Genomic DNA, 16,252 nt, shown 5'->3' on the forward strand with positions numbered 1-16,252 from the left:
ATTTATGTACATCTAAATGTCACTTGTTAGGCTTTAAATGCAACTAAACAATTCTGAAAGGCTTTTGACATAATTTTTCAATGCTTCATGGGATTCAGCTAAAATTAATACAAAAACTAACTAGCTATGAGCCAGACCTGCAACTCCAGTTGCAGCTAATGATAGCTCCAGGTCCTCAGCACTTCTGAAAATCAGGCCTATTGCTACTATTGTTAGTAGAAGATTCCTATTCTATTGCACTAGAATATCTTATCACAGCTGATATATTTTCATGCTGGTCAGATATTATATGTAAAAAGGTATATCCTCATCCATATGTAAATATTTCATATACTTGCAGTTAAATGGAAATCTGATTTTCATTAGGGTTACCAGTGAATTGAATTAAATTGGACCAAAATTTATGTTTAGTTCTTATTAACTTACATCTAACAGGGAGCTGTCTAGTCCATTAGAGATGCCAGTCTATGACAGCACATACTTGAACTCTAATCGTTGCTGATTGTTAAAAATTAGTGTAAGAGCACTAATACCAGTCTGAAAGCTCCAGGGAGGATATCAGAAGAATCCCATATATTAATGGTCTTTTATCAACTCTCTAACTTTTTTATACATTGGAGTTTATCATGTCGATATACTTTCACATTGGTGTCCAAAAACCCACAACCCACTTTAAAGAAGATGAATTATGCTTATTTTACCTTAGAAACATTTCAGTCTGTTAAAAATTACTTTGCAAATTATTGCATTCTTAGTAATATACAGCACATTACCTAAGAGTGCTCTTAATTCAATGTCACTTTGAAATCAGACAGTTTAATTGAGAATATTACTTTAGGAAATACCTGAGAAAGCTACTAACTGTAGAGGATAACCTATCACTGAAATGGGAAGCAGTCTCTAAACGTATTATTCAAAAATACTAAAAACACTATTCTCTGCCATAAGAATTCTCTAGGCAACAAATGCTCACTAGACACATTCTAATATCTCTATATGTCTGACATTTGAACTTGTTTTGTTCTAGCACATTCACCCCGTATGTTATCATACATTTCCTTATTACTCACCTCCAAAGTAAGAGCCATCTGTCAGCTTCATCTCCTTACTGGATTTAGTGATGACACCAGCGACACCATGTTGAATGAAATACATCTTTTTACCCACAGCCCCTTCTCGGATAATATAATCACCGGGTTGGAACACCTCAAAGCGAAGCTTGCTCAGCATGGCTGTCACAAAATTGGGGTCTGCGTTAGCGAAAAGAGGCATTGTGGCAACCAGCTTGCGACAGTTGAAATTGACTATCTCCTAAATGGTAGGGAAACATAATGATAGTAATAGTCAGCAAATAGACATTCTAGAGTGGGTAGGTAAAACCAACAAAAAAAAAAGAGTGTACACAATAAGACAAGACTTTTTTTCAGTAGAAATTCTGTGTGTGCTTATTAGACATAAATCTTTCATTTTGTGGCTCGTTTCTAGTCATTTTCATTCCTGTTGCTACTAAAATGGTAAATGAAACAAAAAAAACCCAAACCAAACTAACAAAAACCAAAACAACCACTCAAACTTCCCCACCCCACAAAAGAAGCCACACCACTATTTCTATATCACTGAGGTGAAAGGTAGGTTCTTCATGGGTCTCCTTGTAACTTATTTATTCTCCTTGGCTATTAAGAAAAATGATGGACAAACAGACACTACATATGAATTACAGCCACTGAAAACTCTGTAAAAAGGGCACAGCTTGCAAAAGAAGATGGAACAAATTCTCTGCTGGCATAACTCCAATAAATTGAATGAAGTTATACCAGCAGAAAATCTGAACTTTTATTTTTGACATTTGTATCAATGGTATCTATACAACTGCGGCAGCTTTAGGGGTAACACAAATGTACATTATGGACTTCTTCCAAAGCCCACTGAAGTCAATGGAAAGATGTCTTTGGATCAGGAACCATCAGATCTGAACTTATGGTAACTAAGCATAGAGTTATAGGCCACAATCCTGCAAAGGAATCCATACAAGTGGACCTTTGCATCCACATAGTATCCTGTTGATTTCATGGGACTCCATGAGGGTTTTAAGGGTCCAAGGTAGCAAACCAATTTGCATTAGCAGGGCCATTAAGGAGAACACTACAAGATTAAATACGCTACCTGTTTTAAATTTAAATATGTGTCATTCCTGAAAGTGATTTCTACGACAAATCTTGCAGACCTTACTTTTCTTACATTAAAAAACTCCCTTGGACAATATATTCAATTCCATGCACTGGGTTTACAAGCTACCACACTGAAGAACATTTCATGAGATTGATTGGTATTGGACATGAAGAGGGATTCCAACAGGACACAGCCCATTGGGTACAGTTAGCAACCAATGTATTAACAGTTTGACACAATGTTATATATGATCATCTGTATATAATTGCACAACTGCATTAAAACACAAAAACATGAAAACGGTGGTACTATTTATATCATGCCAATTGCCTTAGAAAGCTCAATGTTACTTCAGTAACAGCAGGGTATCCTAGGCGTTCACTACAGCAAGTACAAGGAGGTTTATAGGTAATGCAGCAAATACTGAGGTAATGTCATCTAGGAAGATTTTAAGGGTTCCCACTAGATGGCGCCAATCACAAAGATTGCCTTAGGTTTTACTAGATTTGTGTTACTTGCTGACCAACGAAGAAGCACATGTATGGCACAAGAGTGAGGAGAGAAAATCCAAACTAAAGAATGGATCCTCCAACATGAAAAAACTGGAAACTGGAAGAAGAGCACAAGGCAAAACAAGAGTCCCAGTGGCAGGAAGTTATTATTCCCATCAATTTCTTATTCCCCACTAAAAGAAGCCCAGAGCAAATGTACTTCCTTCTCCTACGTCTGGGACAGAGTTATGACATCTTAGGACACTCACTCAGGAGAATGTCACTATGTAATAACAAGGTGAAAATAGTAGGGTCTCTAAGGACAAGGGGACTTTGCCTCTTCAGAAGGAGAACTATAGTCATTCCCTTTGACCTTGGTCTCAACAATTCAATAGCTCTGTGCTATATATGCTTTTCCTTCAGCTTCTTCTTCTTCTTTTGGGTTGGGAGATCAGGGGACAAACAAAAATTACAGGATAACACAGCAGGGAGAAAGAGGGGGAGGGATAGCTCAGTGGTTTGAGCATTGGCCTGCTAAACCCAGAGTTGTGAGTTCAGTCCTTGAGGGAGCCACTTAGGGATCTGGGGCAAAATCAGTACTTGGTCCTGCTAGTGAAGGCAGGGGGCTGGACTCCATGACCTTTCAGGGTCCCTTCCAGTTCTACGAGAGAGGTATATTTCCATATATATATAACACAAAGAATGGCTGGAGACTGCAGCTTTGGCTCAGGAAGTATTGAGACAGTGAATGAAAAATAAGATGTGCAAAAAGTAAAGCTCTAAGGAGTGCAAAATGGGTCTAATTGGTGCAAAAAGGCAGATGGTAAAATCCTGACACCACTAAAATCAATGACAAACCTCAGATAGACTTCAATGCGGCCAGGATTTCAGTTTTATTTGCAAGCTCTTCTTTAAGCAATGGAGAGAAAATACACTCTCCTTTACTCAGTTTTCTTTCTTATTGTCTTAGCTCCCAACCCATGAGTCAGGCTCCCTTACAAGGCATAAGCCCACTGCACAGGGTGGGGCATAGTGATTCTTGCTGCATGTGACTGCTGGAGCCAATTAGTCAGAGGCAATGGTAGTGTAGAAAATAAATAGAAGGAACATCTCACCTCCAAAAACTGACCCTTTCCCTGTGTTTACTCTGATTAGCTCCCATGAAACCAGTGTTAGGAGTAGAGTATAGCAGCAGAGGAAACCAGGACGGACTGAAGAAGAGACGACTGAGAGTTGGGGCAATTGCCTTGCTCCTTCTCAAAATACAAAATCATTGCTTATCTTTGGTGGAAGCCAGAGCAACATTAAGGCATATGTCCCAGTCCTAAGGCCTTAGCTCCTGGACTCACATGACATCAGACTCTGAGCTTTCATTTAAAAAAAAAAAGCCTCTAGCCCGTGTTTGCAAAGAAAAGCTAGAAAATGTGAAGCGAGTGTAAACTGATGCTGTGATGTCCATGTGAGTCTGCAGACAGCCTGAAACAAGAGCTCTGAAAGGTATGAAATGTCCAGTTCTTCTCCATGGGGGGCTAGGAATCCAGAATAATTGTTCCCAGGGGTCCTGCTGACACTGCCCATCAGAGGAAGGAGGAGAAGAGTGCAGTGACCCAGGCACCCAAGTAGATACACCCCATATGATGGGTAAGTATTGCAGGGAAAGCCCTGCTGCCTCTCCTGTCTCTCTGAGGGGTGAAGAGACACCCACTTCTTCTCCCTACTGCCACTTCTTAGTGGGGATTAGGGGGTTCCTTGCTACTGTCACTTCCCTCTCTGGAAAGGGAGCACCCTGACATATCCATTCACAGTTGGGGGTGGAGCTTTGGGGGTGGAGCTATGTCACAAGTGTGCCTGGGACATCAGATTGCCTTAATTTGGCTTTGGCTGAAGCCAGGGAGAAGACAATAGCTGGCAGTTCCTTGTTTGCCTGTCCAATGATTTCAACCAGCCTCCCATCAAGTCATTTGACCCCAGCCTGTTTTCTGTTTTGGTAACAGCACTGATCTCTTCTGTAAGCGCAGGGAGGGAGAGAAAGGAAGCCACCAGGGAAAGAGGACAAGTTGGGTAGACTTTGTAAGAGAGCTAGAAGAGAGGTGTGGGAACTGGAAGGCCAGGAGAGTGAGAAGATGACAGCGAGCTGGCAGACAGGAAGGGAAGGGGAGAGAGAAATGGATGGAACAGCAGGGAGAAAGAATGAAGATGGAACTCAGTGAGAGAGAGAGATAAGGGATGAGAAATGAGAGAAAAAAGGGGAAAGACAGAAAGAAGAAGGATTGAGGAGAGAGAGAACAGGAGGAGAAACGAAAGTGAATTGTGAGAAAGACTGTGAAGTGGGATCTTCAGGGAAGGGGAGGAAAAACCTTGCAAAAAGGCAGGATGGGGTGGGAAGAGAAAGAATTAATAAGAAATCATAGGGGGGGGGAAAGAGGAAATAAGAAAATTGGAAAGGTGATGGTGAGAAGGAGAGAATGGAGGTGATGGGTGAAATATGGAAATAACTCCAGAGCAAGACATAAAAGGATACAAGGGGGAGCCCATCCATCACATAGAGAGCTTCCAACTCCAAGAGAGAGGGAACCACTGTCTACTTGGAAAATACATCTAACCATAATTATAAGTCTTTCTCCTTCTCTGAAAATATATATTTCCTCTCGAGAACTCATCTCTCTATCTACTTCTCTTTCTTGCTACGTATACACAACCATGTATATATATATATACACACACACACAAAGTTTATGAGGTAAGGCTGTCTTGTGGCTGCTTTGATTTATACAACCACTGCTGTAATAATTTCAGCCATTATTGTTCTATGGAATGCATTCATTTTATGTGTTTTTATTTCCATACGAGCTTAAGCTAAAATACAAAATTCCCTTATTTAAAATGTGAGAAGGTGGAAAATTACCAGAAAGGGAGAGAGAAAAGCATGAAGACTGAGCAACAAAATGACATTTTTAAGTGCTTTGTTTTTCCTTAAATTGTTCTTTTATTTAGATCTGTCAAGGTGACTAATATAGATTTTTTTTGTTGGTCTTAATCACAAGTCATGCAGTAACCTGAAGTTCTTGTATATCATATTACATTTATTGCATCTTGTATTAATTGGGCAAATAGAAACGAGTAAAGATTATGGATGTGTGTTTATCTAATTGGAAAAGCACTATAAGAAATAGTTTGGTATTTCAAGAAATGGTAAGAACAAACTGAAGGAACAGTACTCAGTCCTGAATTCTGTACACAGAAAAATCTCTCTCAGAAGTTTTTCCCAAGTAAGTTCTTCAGGATAGGACCCAGACTGTGCTACAAGATATGGTACCATCAGGATCAAGCTTCTTGCTCCTCCCCTCCACACCAAAAAACTACCCAACTGAGTGAATTCTTAGGGAGAAAATATTTATATATAAAGTGGTTAAAGAGAAATCAGCACAGAGACAGTCTCAGGATAAGATTTAAATGGGATGAGCACTGGTTTACAGACTGCCCTATTGCACCTTGGATTCCCTGACAGTTTTGTTCAACCTTTGTTGAAATCATCAGATCTTCTTGCTCTGTATGACTTCAATACGCCTGAAGATGATTGATGACCTTTCCAAAGGGCAGTGGTTGCTATGACAATCATGGGACTGTCAGTTTGTTTGGGCCCAGCACATAAAGCTGATCAGACTATATCTTGGTTGTGGTTTGGTTGTTAGAGGGAGATGTACACCAGTGCTCAGTGGATGGAGAACTTCCTTAGGACGACAGGGAGGACATAAGGAGTTGTTCCATGTGGTGCGTAGAGCTGGCATGGCTCACTTTACATCACTTGTGCCCCTGATGGCGGGAGTGGGAGGACTTGCTAGAGCAGGGAAAGAGTGTGACAGAGGCGTGAGATGATGGAGCTGGATTGTGATGTGCTTGGGATGCACTGGAGGGGTCCCTGAGGAAATACTCTAGCTGGGGGAATTTACAGCAACCATTATGCTTTACAAAATTATGCCAGTGACGAGGAGCACTCTGGACAGTTAATGTTCAGTAAGACTTAGAAACTGGGGAAGTTCCAGAATCTAATGTTGTACCAATATTTTAAAAAGGGTAAATACACCATCTGGGTAATTATATACATCGCTCCCAGTAAAAATAATGAAACGGCTGATATTGAGCTTGATGAATAAAGAATCGAAGGAGGGTAATATAATTAATGCCAATCAATGTGGGTAAATAAAACCTGTCAAACTAATTTGATATTTATTTTTGGTGAGGATGCAAGTGTGGCTGATAAAGGTAATAGTGTTGATATAATATATTTAGACTTCTGAAAGGCATTCAACTTAATATCACATGATATTTTGATTAAAAATCTAGAATGATACAAAATTAAATGCACATTAAATGATAAACTGGTAAGCTGAGGGATCTCAAAATGTCATTGAAAATGGGGAACTGTCACTGAGCAGGTGTTTTTCTAGTGGGGTACTGCAGGGATGGGTTTTTGGCTCCACACTACTTAACATTTTTAATAATGACCTGAAAGAAAAACATAAAATCATCACCAGTAAAGACTGCTGATGACACACAGCCTTTGTCTACACTTGCAGTGGTTGTACGACATGAGTAGCTAAACCAAACAATGTGGTATTTAATTCAGAGAGCCTCTGATTTATACTCTTCTGAAACTCTGCTTCTGCTTAAAAGGAGGAAGAACTGTTTCAGGAAACTAAAAATAACTTGTGATCTTTACCTCGATTTCCTGGTCTTTTGACAGAGTAGACTGCACAGAATATGGTCAATATTCATCTTCCAGAGCAAGCAAATTATCCCAGGAAGAGATCAGCACAAAAGGAGCAGTACTGAGAAAACAATTTTTTCTTTGCAAGTAAGAAGAGACAACTACAGGAAAACCTACAGAACATTATGCCCAGGGACTCTGGAAGCTTAAGTATATTTTTTAAACTGCTCTGATATCTTGTGATTAATCATTAACAATGTACTTTAAAAAAATATTATACCTGAAACTATATAGTTACACATTGATCTGTTAGATCAATGACATTTTCATCTCTCTTTCTCTCTCTTTCTTGTTTTTTAAAGTGCACTGACTATTTTCCTCTGTGATCAAAAACTGGCATGGTGCTAGGTTTAATAGTTCAGTGCTTAATATTAACTTTCTTCTTCCACTGTTTGAATATTGGAGTAATTAGCACTTTTAAGAACACTCAGGTACCAATTTGATTTCACCTGCACCAGTTTTACACTAGAATAATTCCAAAGACTTCACTGCAGTTACATTAGTGTAAGTCAGCCTCCATAAATGCATAAGATAATACAGAGTCATTAAGATAAGGTAATTGTGTATATGCAACCCATGGGATGTAGAGTTAACTCAATATATTCCTGGGAATCTATATTCAACGCTGGCCTTCTGGATACTTTTCCTTCCTTTTCTACGTGATTGTTGTTTTCTATTCAACTGTTTGTATACATTTTTTATACAATGGAATTATCATTATATTAAATTCAACTGCAGATAGCGTAATCCTTTTAACGTTATATGGTTCAACCAAATCTTCAGTAAAGTCAGTCTGATAAAGAATATTCAACTTCCCTCATTGCTTCTTAATTTCCTTGCTTGACATTTGTGAGAGAACATTACTGGGCCTCCTGTATTGTATTTCTGTTGCACTTTCTAGTGCTGTTTAGAAAGACAGCAATGAAGGAAAAAAGGCCTCCTATACCCAGCCACAAAGCCTTGGTTTGTTTTTATAACTGAGTATAGTCTGCAACTTCTTAAAGGTTCTGAAATGTTCTAATATGTCTTTTTAACTTTGGTTTCCAGCTGGGAGGAGAACCAGAAGTGTCAAAATATCACCCGGAACAGAAGTGCTGGAAATATTGTAAGGAAGCCTATGACTGTGAGATAACCAGCCCAATGTTACAGAGAGGAAGTCAAAACAGCTATAAATAACACAGGTCTACAGTTTTTGAGAAGTCGTCTGCTTCAGAGATAAAATGTGCTATTTATTATGTATTTTCATGTGCTGAATTCAAATATGACAATTAAAACAACTGATTGGCTACTGTTTCTAAGATATTTAAGTTTTTGCATTTTATGTCTATGTATATTGTGTAGATAGTAGAGTTTGAATCATAAATTGTAAACCTAGGTCTTTTCATGTGTTTATGGTTGCTTTACATGATAATATTTCACCTGTCCTGTTTATGTAACACTTTAAAAATCAGCAAAAGGGTTATATAAATAAAATTTATTATGAAACAAAAGGCAAAAAAATATTATGTACATAGTTTAGTCCTATTCAGCGTCTACTCGGCGCTCCTTGGCTTGTCTCTTGTATTCATTAAATGGAGCATCTCTTGTCACTGTCCAGCAATAGTCTGCAAGCATTGATGGGCTCCATTTGCCCTGATAGCGTTTCTCCATTGTTGCAATGTCCTGGTGAAATCGCTCGCTGTGCTCGTCGCTCACTGCTCCGCAGTTCGGTGGAAAAAAATCTAGATGAGAGTGCAAAAAATGTATCTTTAGTGACATGTTGCAACCAAGGCTTTTGTATGCCTTGAGGAGGTTTTCCACCAACAACCTGTAGTTGTCTGCCTTGTTGTTTCCAAGAAAATTTATTGCCACTAACTGGAAGGCTTTCCATGCCGTCTTTTCCTTGCCACGCAGTGCATGGTCAAATGCATCATCTCGAAGAAGTTCATGAATCTGAGGACCAACAAAGACATCTTCCTTTATCTTAGCTTCACTTAACCTTGGAAATTTTCCATGGAGGTACTTGAAAGCTGCTTGTGTTTTGTCAATGGCCTTGACAAAGTTCTTCATCAGACCCAGCTTGATGTGTAAGGGTGGTAACAAAATCTTCCTTGATTCAACAAGTGGTGGATGCTGAACACTTTTCCTCCCAGGCTCCAATGACTGTCGGAGTGGCCAATCTTTCTTGATGTAGTGGGAATCTCTTGCACGACTCTCCCATTCGCAGAGAAAACAGCAGTACTTTGTGTATCCAGTGTGCAGACCAAGCAAGAGAGCAACAACCTTCAAATCGCCACAAAGCTGCCACTGATGTTGGTCATAGTTTATGCACCTCAAAAGTTGTTTCATGTTATCATAGGTTTCCTTCATATGGACTGCATGACCAACTGGAATTGATGGCAAAACATTGCCATTATGCAGTAAAACAGCTTTAAGACTCGTCTTCGATGAATCAATGAACAGTCTCCACTCCTCTGGATCGTGAACGATGTTGAGGGCTGCCATCACACCATCGATGTTGTTGCAGGCTACAAGATCACCTTCCATGAAGAAGAATGGGACAAGATCCTTTTGACGGTCACGGAACATGGAAACCCTAACATCACCTGCCAGGAGATTCCACTGCTGTAGTCTGGAGCCCAACAGCTCTGCCTTACTCTTGGGTAGTTCCAAATCCCTGACAAGGTCATTCAGTTCACCTTGTGTTATGAGGTGTGGTTCAGAGGAGGAGGATGGGAGAAAATGTGGGTCCTGTGACATTGATGGTTCAGGACCAGAAGTTTCATCCTCTTCCTCTTCCTCGTCTGACTCAAGTGAGAATGATTCTGGTGCATCAGGAACCGGCAGTCCTTCTCCGTGGGGTACTGGGCGTATAGCTGATGGAATGTTTGGATAATGCACAGTCCACTTTTTCTTCTTTGACACACCTTTCCCAACTGGAGGCACCATGCAGAAGTAACAATTGCTGGTATGATCTGTTGGCTCTCTCCAAATCATTGGCACTGCAAAAGGCATAGATTTCCTTTTCCTGTTCAACCACTGGCGAAGATTTGTTGCACAAGTGTTGCAGCATATGTGTGGGGCCCACCTCTTGTCCTGATCTCCAATTTTGCAGCCAAAATAAAGGTGATAGGCTTTCTTAACCATAGTGGTTATACTGCGCTTTTGTGATGCAAAAGTCACTTCACCACAAACATAGCAGAAGTTATCTGCACTGTTCACACAAGTACGAGGCATCTCTGCTCACTTTGGCTAAACAGAAATGTGTCCCTTTGCAAAATCAAACACTGACAAATAAGAGAGCACGACACTGTATGATTTCTAGAGCTGATATAGGGCAATTTGTTCAGCAGAGTGATGTAAGCTTCGTTATGATTGCATCATCCATGACTTCTAGGAATAACATGATGCAATTCATATCATGTATGATGCAATACCAGCTTCAGATTGCATCATTCATTGTTTTGCCTAAAAAGCAAGTACTGTCCAAACCCAGTCATAGATTTATTCATAGATCCAGTCAAAGATGTATTTTAGTCATTTCTGGTTTAAATTGAGATCCCTTCCCTTTATAACTCACTTATCCTCCGCCATTCCCAAGTCAAGGGTCGTATATACTGACCCAATAGCATATCTTGAAAACTAGAACTAATCAACAATTTTAAGCATCATTTTCGTTCTCAGTGACCCAGAATTAGTAAAGTTTGAGTACATTTATTTCAGAAGCATTTTGGCTGTAGAGCAGTGTAATTTAATAAAAAAGAAACAAACATAAGAATAGCCAAACTATCCATGATGACTCCAGAATCTTTTTCTTAAGTGGTAAAAGCTAATTTAGGCCCAATCATTGTATATGAATAATTGGGAGTATTTTTCTAGTGTGCATTAATTTGCATTTATCAATATCAAATTTCATCTGCCATTTTGTTGCCCAGTCATCCCATGTTGTCAGATCCCTTTGTAACTTTTCACAGTCAGCTTTGGACTTACCTATCTTACATAATTTTGTATTGTCTGCAAATTTGGCCACCTCATTGGTTACCCTCTTTTCCAGATCATTTATGAATATGTTCAAGAGCCCAGGTCTCAGTACATATCCTTGGGGACCCAACTATTTCTCTCTCTCTACTGTGAAAACTGACCATTTATTCCTACCCTTTGTTTTTTCTCTTTTAAACAGTTACTGATCCATGAGAGGACCTTTCCTCTTAATCTATGACTGCTTACTTTGTTTAAGAGCCTTTGGTGAGGTACCTTGCCAAAAGCTTTCTGAAAGTCCAAATACACTATATCCACTGGATCACCCTTGTTCACATTCTTGTTGACACCCTCAAAGAATTCTATTACATTGGTAAGGCATGTTCACAAAAGCCATGTTGACTCTTCCCCAACAAATCGTATTCATCTATGTGTCTGATAATTCTGTTCTTTACTATAGCTTTAACCAATTTGCCTATTTCTGAAGTTAGGCTTACTGGCCTGTAATTGCCAGGATTGCCTCTGGAGCCTCTTTTAAAAATTGGTGTTACATTAGCTATCCTCCAGTCATCTGCTACAGAAATTGATTTAATCAGTGGGTTATGTACCACTGTTAGTAGTTCTGCAGTTTCATATATGAGTTTCTTCGGAACTCTTGGGTGAATACCATCTGGTCCTGGTGTCTTATTAGTGTTTAATTTATAAATTTATTCCAAAATTTCCTCTACTGATACCTCAGTCTGGGATAGTTACTTAGATTTTTCACCTAAAAAGAATAGCTTAGGCCCCATATCCTCTCCAATGAAGACCAATGCAAAAAGCATTATGCAATCCCTGGATACATAAACAGGGAATCTCAAGTAGGAGTATAGGCAGGTTATAATATCTCTGTATTTGGCTCTTGTGTGATCATTACTGGAATACTGTGACCAGTTCTGGTGGCCACAATTCAAAGGATGTTAATAAATAGAAGATTCAGACAAGAGATGTAAGAATATTTAAAGGATTTGACAACATGCTTTATAGCGATAGACTCCAGGAACTCAACCCGTTTAACTGAGAGAAGGTTAAGGGATGACTTGATCACAGTGTACAAGTATTTACATGGGGAACCGAAATTTTATAATAGAGAATTCTTCAATCTAGCAGACAAAGGTATAACAAGATTCAATGTCTGAAAGTTGAAACTAGACAAATTCAAACTAGAAATAATATACAGATTTTAAAAGTGAGGGTAATTAACCATTGGACCAACTGACCAAGTGTTATGGTGGACTCACCATCACTGGCAATCTTTAAATCAAGAATGGAAGTTTTTCTAAAAGATTTGCTCTAGTTCAAACGGGAATTAATTCAGGCAAGTCCTATAGCCTGTGTTATATAGGTCAGACTAGATGATCACATAAATGATCCCTTCTGGTTTCATAATCTATCAATCTACTAAACATCTTGTAGGTTGTGCAAGTCTCATCTTACTTTCCAAGTGATGGCATTTACTACAAAAAGGACCCCCATATTTTGTAATGAAACTTATAGAGGCTTTTAGTTTTGACTACATATCAGATATTTCAGTACTTCAAACATATAAATATTTTAACCAACATTTTAAAATTGGGTGGTCTATATATCCAGTAATTTCCCCCATAATACTCTTCATACAAGGGTGCAGCTATTGTTTGGTTAATTAGGTTACTGTCCTTATTGCAAACATTTCTTCAAGTACTTTACCATATTTTTAAGCCTTACATTTGTTTTGTAAAGAAGCAAACTATTAGAGACAAAATCATAAAGAATAAAGCACAAAATGAGTTACACCTACCAAGGGACATAAAGACAATAAGAAGAGGTTCTATAAATACATTGCAGGGAAGAGAAAGATGAGAAAAAGTGTAGGTCCACTATTTAGAGGGGAAAGAGAGCTAATAATGGACAGCACCAAAAAGGCTGAGCCATTTAATGACTATTTTACTTCAGTCTTCATGAAAAAGGTTAATTGTGACCAGTTAACACAATTAATATTAACAACTGGGGGAAGGAATGCAAGCCAGAATATGGAAAGAAAAGGTTCAAGAATATTTAGATAGACTTGATGTATTCACATTGGTGGGATCTGACAAAATTCACCCTGGGGCACTTAAGAAACTAGCTGAAGCAATCTCGGAACCATTAGTGATTATCTTTGAGAATTCATGAAGGACAGGAGAGGTCCCAAAGGACTGGAGAAGGGCAAACATAGTACCTATTTTTAAAATGGGGAAAAAGGCAGACCTAGGGAATTATAGACTAGTCAAGCTAACTTGGAAAGATACTGGAACAAATTATCAAGCAATCATTCTCATAAGTAAAGTAGATAAATGTGGCCTAGATGAAATTACTATAAGGTATGTGCACAAGTAGTTGAAAAACTGTTCTCAAAGAGTAGTTATTAATTGTTCACTGTCAAACTCAAAGGATGTATCTAGTGGGGTCCTTCAGGGGTCTGGAACTATTTAATATTTTCATTAACAACTTGGATAATGAGGTGGAGAGTATGTTTATAAAATGTATGGATGATACCAAGTTGGAAGGGGTTGCTAGCACTTTGGAGGACAGGGTTAAAATTCAAAATGACCTTGATAAATTGGATAATTGGTCTGAAATAAAAAAGCTGGAATTCAGTAAAGTGCAAAGTACTACATGTTTAAGAAGGAAAAAATCAAGTACACAAATACAAAATGGGGAATAACTGGATGGACATTAGTACTGCAGAAAAGGATCTGGGGATTATAATGGATCAAAAATGGAACATGAGCCAATGTGGTGCAGTTGCAAAAAGGCTAATATCATACTGGGGTGTATTAACAAGACTGTCATATGTAAGACATGGGAGAAAATCATTCTGCTCTACTTGGCAGTATGAAGACGAGTATTGTAACTAATTTTGGGTGCCATGCCTTAAAAAAGACATGGCCAAACTGGAGAAAATCCAGAGAACAACAAAAATGATGAGTTAGAAAACTTGACTTATGAGGAAAGGTTAACAAAACTGGGCATGTTTAGTCTTGAGACAAGAAACTGTGTGTGTGTGTGTGTGTGTGGTGAGAACAGTTTTCAAATATGTTAAGCGCTGTTATAAAGAGGACCGTGATCAATTATTCTCCATGCCTACTGCTGGTAGAACAAGAAGTCATTGGTTTAATCTGTAGCATCAGAGATTTAGGTCTGCTATTAGGAGAAAATTTCTAATTATAAGGATAGTTTACCAAGGGAGGTCGTGGAATCCCCATCATTGGAGGTTTTAAAGAAAAGATTGGTCAAATACCTGTCAGGGATGGTCTAGGTTTACTTGGCCCCACCTCAGCACAGGGTGCTGGACATGCTGACCTCTCAAAGTCCCTTCCAGGGCTACATTTCTATAATTAGCTTTGAGTAGTAGCATACCAAAGCCCTGTTTGTGCATGCACTGATTTGTAACAACATTATATCATTGGCTCCTAGCTTCAACTGATTATTGATGTGCTTGAAGCAAAACCATAGACATTAACATCTTGGACTTTGGGGAATCTGACTCAGGATCTGAATGACAAGGTGGGTGAGGTAATATCTTTTATTGGGCCAACTTCTGTTGGCGAGAGAGACATCTTGTTTCTCTAATATCCTGGGACCAACATATTTACAACTACACTACATACAGGATCTGAATGACACACTGGGAACATATTTAAATGCCAGCCCTGGGATGAAATCCTGGCCCAGTTAAAGTCAATGAAAACTGCCACTGATTTCAATAGGGCCGTGATTTCACCACTGGATCTGACCATCCCAAAACTTTCGGTAATTTTTAAACCAGTTCTTGATCAGAAGTTTATTGTTTGGGTCCATCTTTGTAATTGATACAATAAACAATAAACTGAAGTTTGACTTTTCAGGTGTAGATGAATGTACTGGTTTTGGTAAACAAATCAGAATATAAATGTTATTTTCACATAGTATTGTGCAATTCTAATAGATGTAGCTCCTATTCCTCCTCTTCTATTCTACTCCCCCTTTCCTCTTTCTCCTCCTTTTGAGTTGACTTCAAACAATTCTGTATTGAGTAGTGGGACTGTGACATCCATTAGAAGTAACTCATCTCCACTTCTTTCCTCAACCTGGTATTTTCCTCTGTTATCAGAGCAAGTTAAGGCATGATCCTAGCAGCAGTGCCTCACAGTCAGAAGGCAATAAGCAATAGTGAGGTAAAGTAGCAGGTGATAGCTCAGCACACAGCTAAGCTACCTGGGCTGCCTCACATGGGAGGGAAAGAGGACTCAGCAGTGGGCAGAAGAAAACAAATCACGTGGGGGGTCAAGAGTTGGGAGGAAGAATCTGTGTTTAGGATGCCATTGTGAGATAGGCTGGGACTGAAAGAAAGGACTAAAATAAAGAAATGAATTATAGGAAAAGCTCACGAAGGGCTAGGAACAGGGAGGAAGATGTGTCCATGGCACATCCAGGTCAAATTCCAGTCTCAGTTACTCTTGATTTACAATGGTGTAAGTGAGAACAGAATTTGACAACCTGTCCGCTGCCGCCCATGAGCTCACTAGTGAGTGGTGGATCTGTGCCAAGATATTAAAGTCACTCTGCCCTCTCCTCTCCTATTTCCACTTCTGCCTCTTTGAACTCCTCCCACTCTTCCCTCTTCTTTTCTGCTTTGCTCTCTTCTTCAGATCATCTGCATGCTGCAGTCCTATTTAGTGAAATGAAATCAGTCAGCAAATGAGAAGGCTCTGAAGGGGACATACTTTTTCAGGATCCTACATATATAGTACAGCAGACACAATAAGAGTAAAAATTAGTTTTTTAAAAAATCAGTGGTGATTTGTGCATTGAGATTTTAAAAAAT

General features: G+C 39.0%; 1 protein-coding gene across 1 annotated transcript in view; it reads right to left on the bottom strand.

Moving 5' to 3' along the window:
- Positions 1-16,252, bottom strand: part of HCN1 (hyperpolarization activated cyclic nucleotide gated potassium channel 1) — a 291,636-nt gene that overhangs the window by 26,334 nt on the left and 249,050 nt on the right. The window contains exon 6 of the mRNA XM_065406546.1: positions 1,071-1,311. Coding sequence (XP_065262618.1) covers positions 1,071-1,311 — 241 coding nt within the window. The remainder of the gene's footprint in view (positions 1-1,070; positions 1,312-16,252) is intronic.

This window comes from Emys orbicularis, chromosome 6 (genome assembly GCF_028017835.1).
Source record: "Emys orbicularis isolate rEmyOrb1 chromosome 6, rEmyOrb1.hap1, whole genome shotgun sequence".
NCBI classification, from domain to species: domain Eukaryota; kingdom Metazoa; phylum Chordata; order Testudines; family Emydidae; genus Emys; species Emys orbicularis.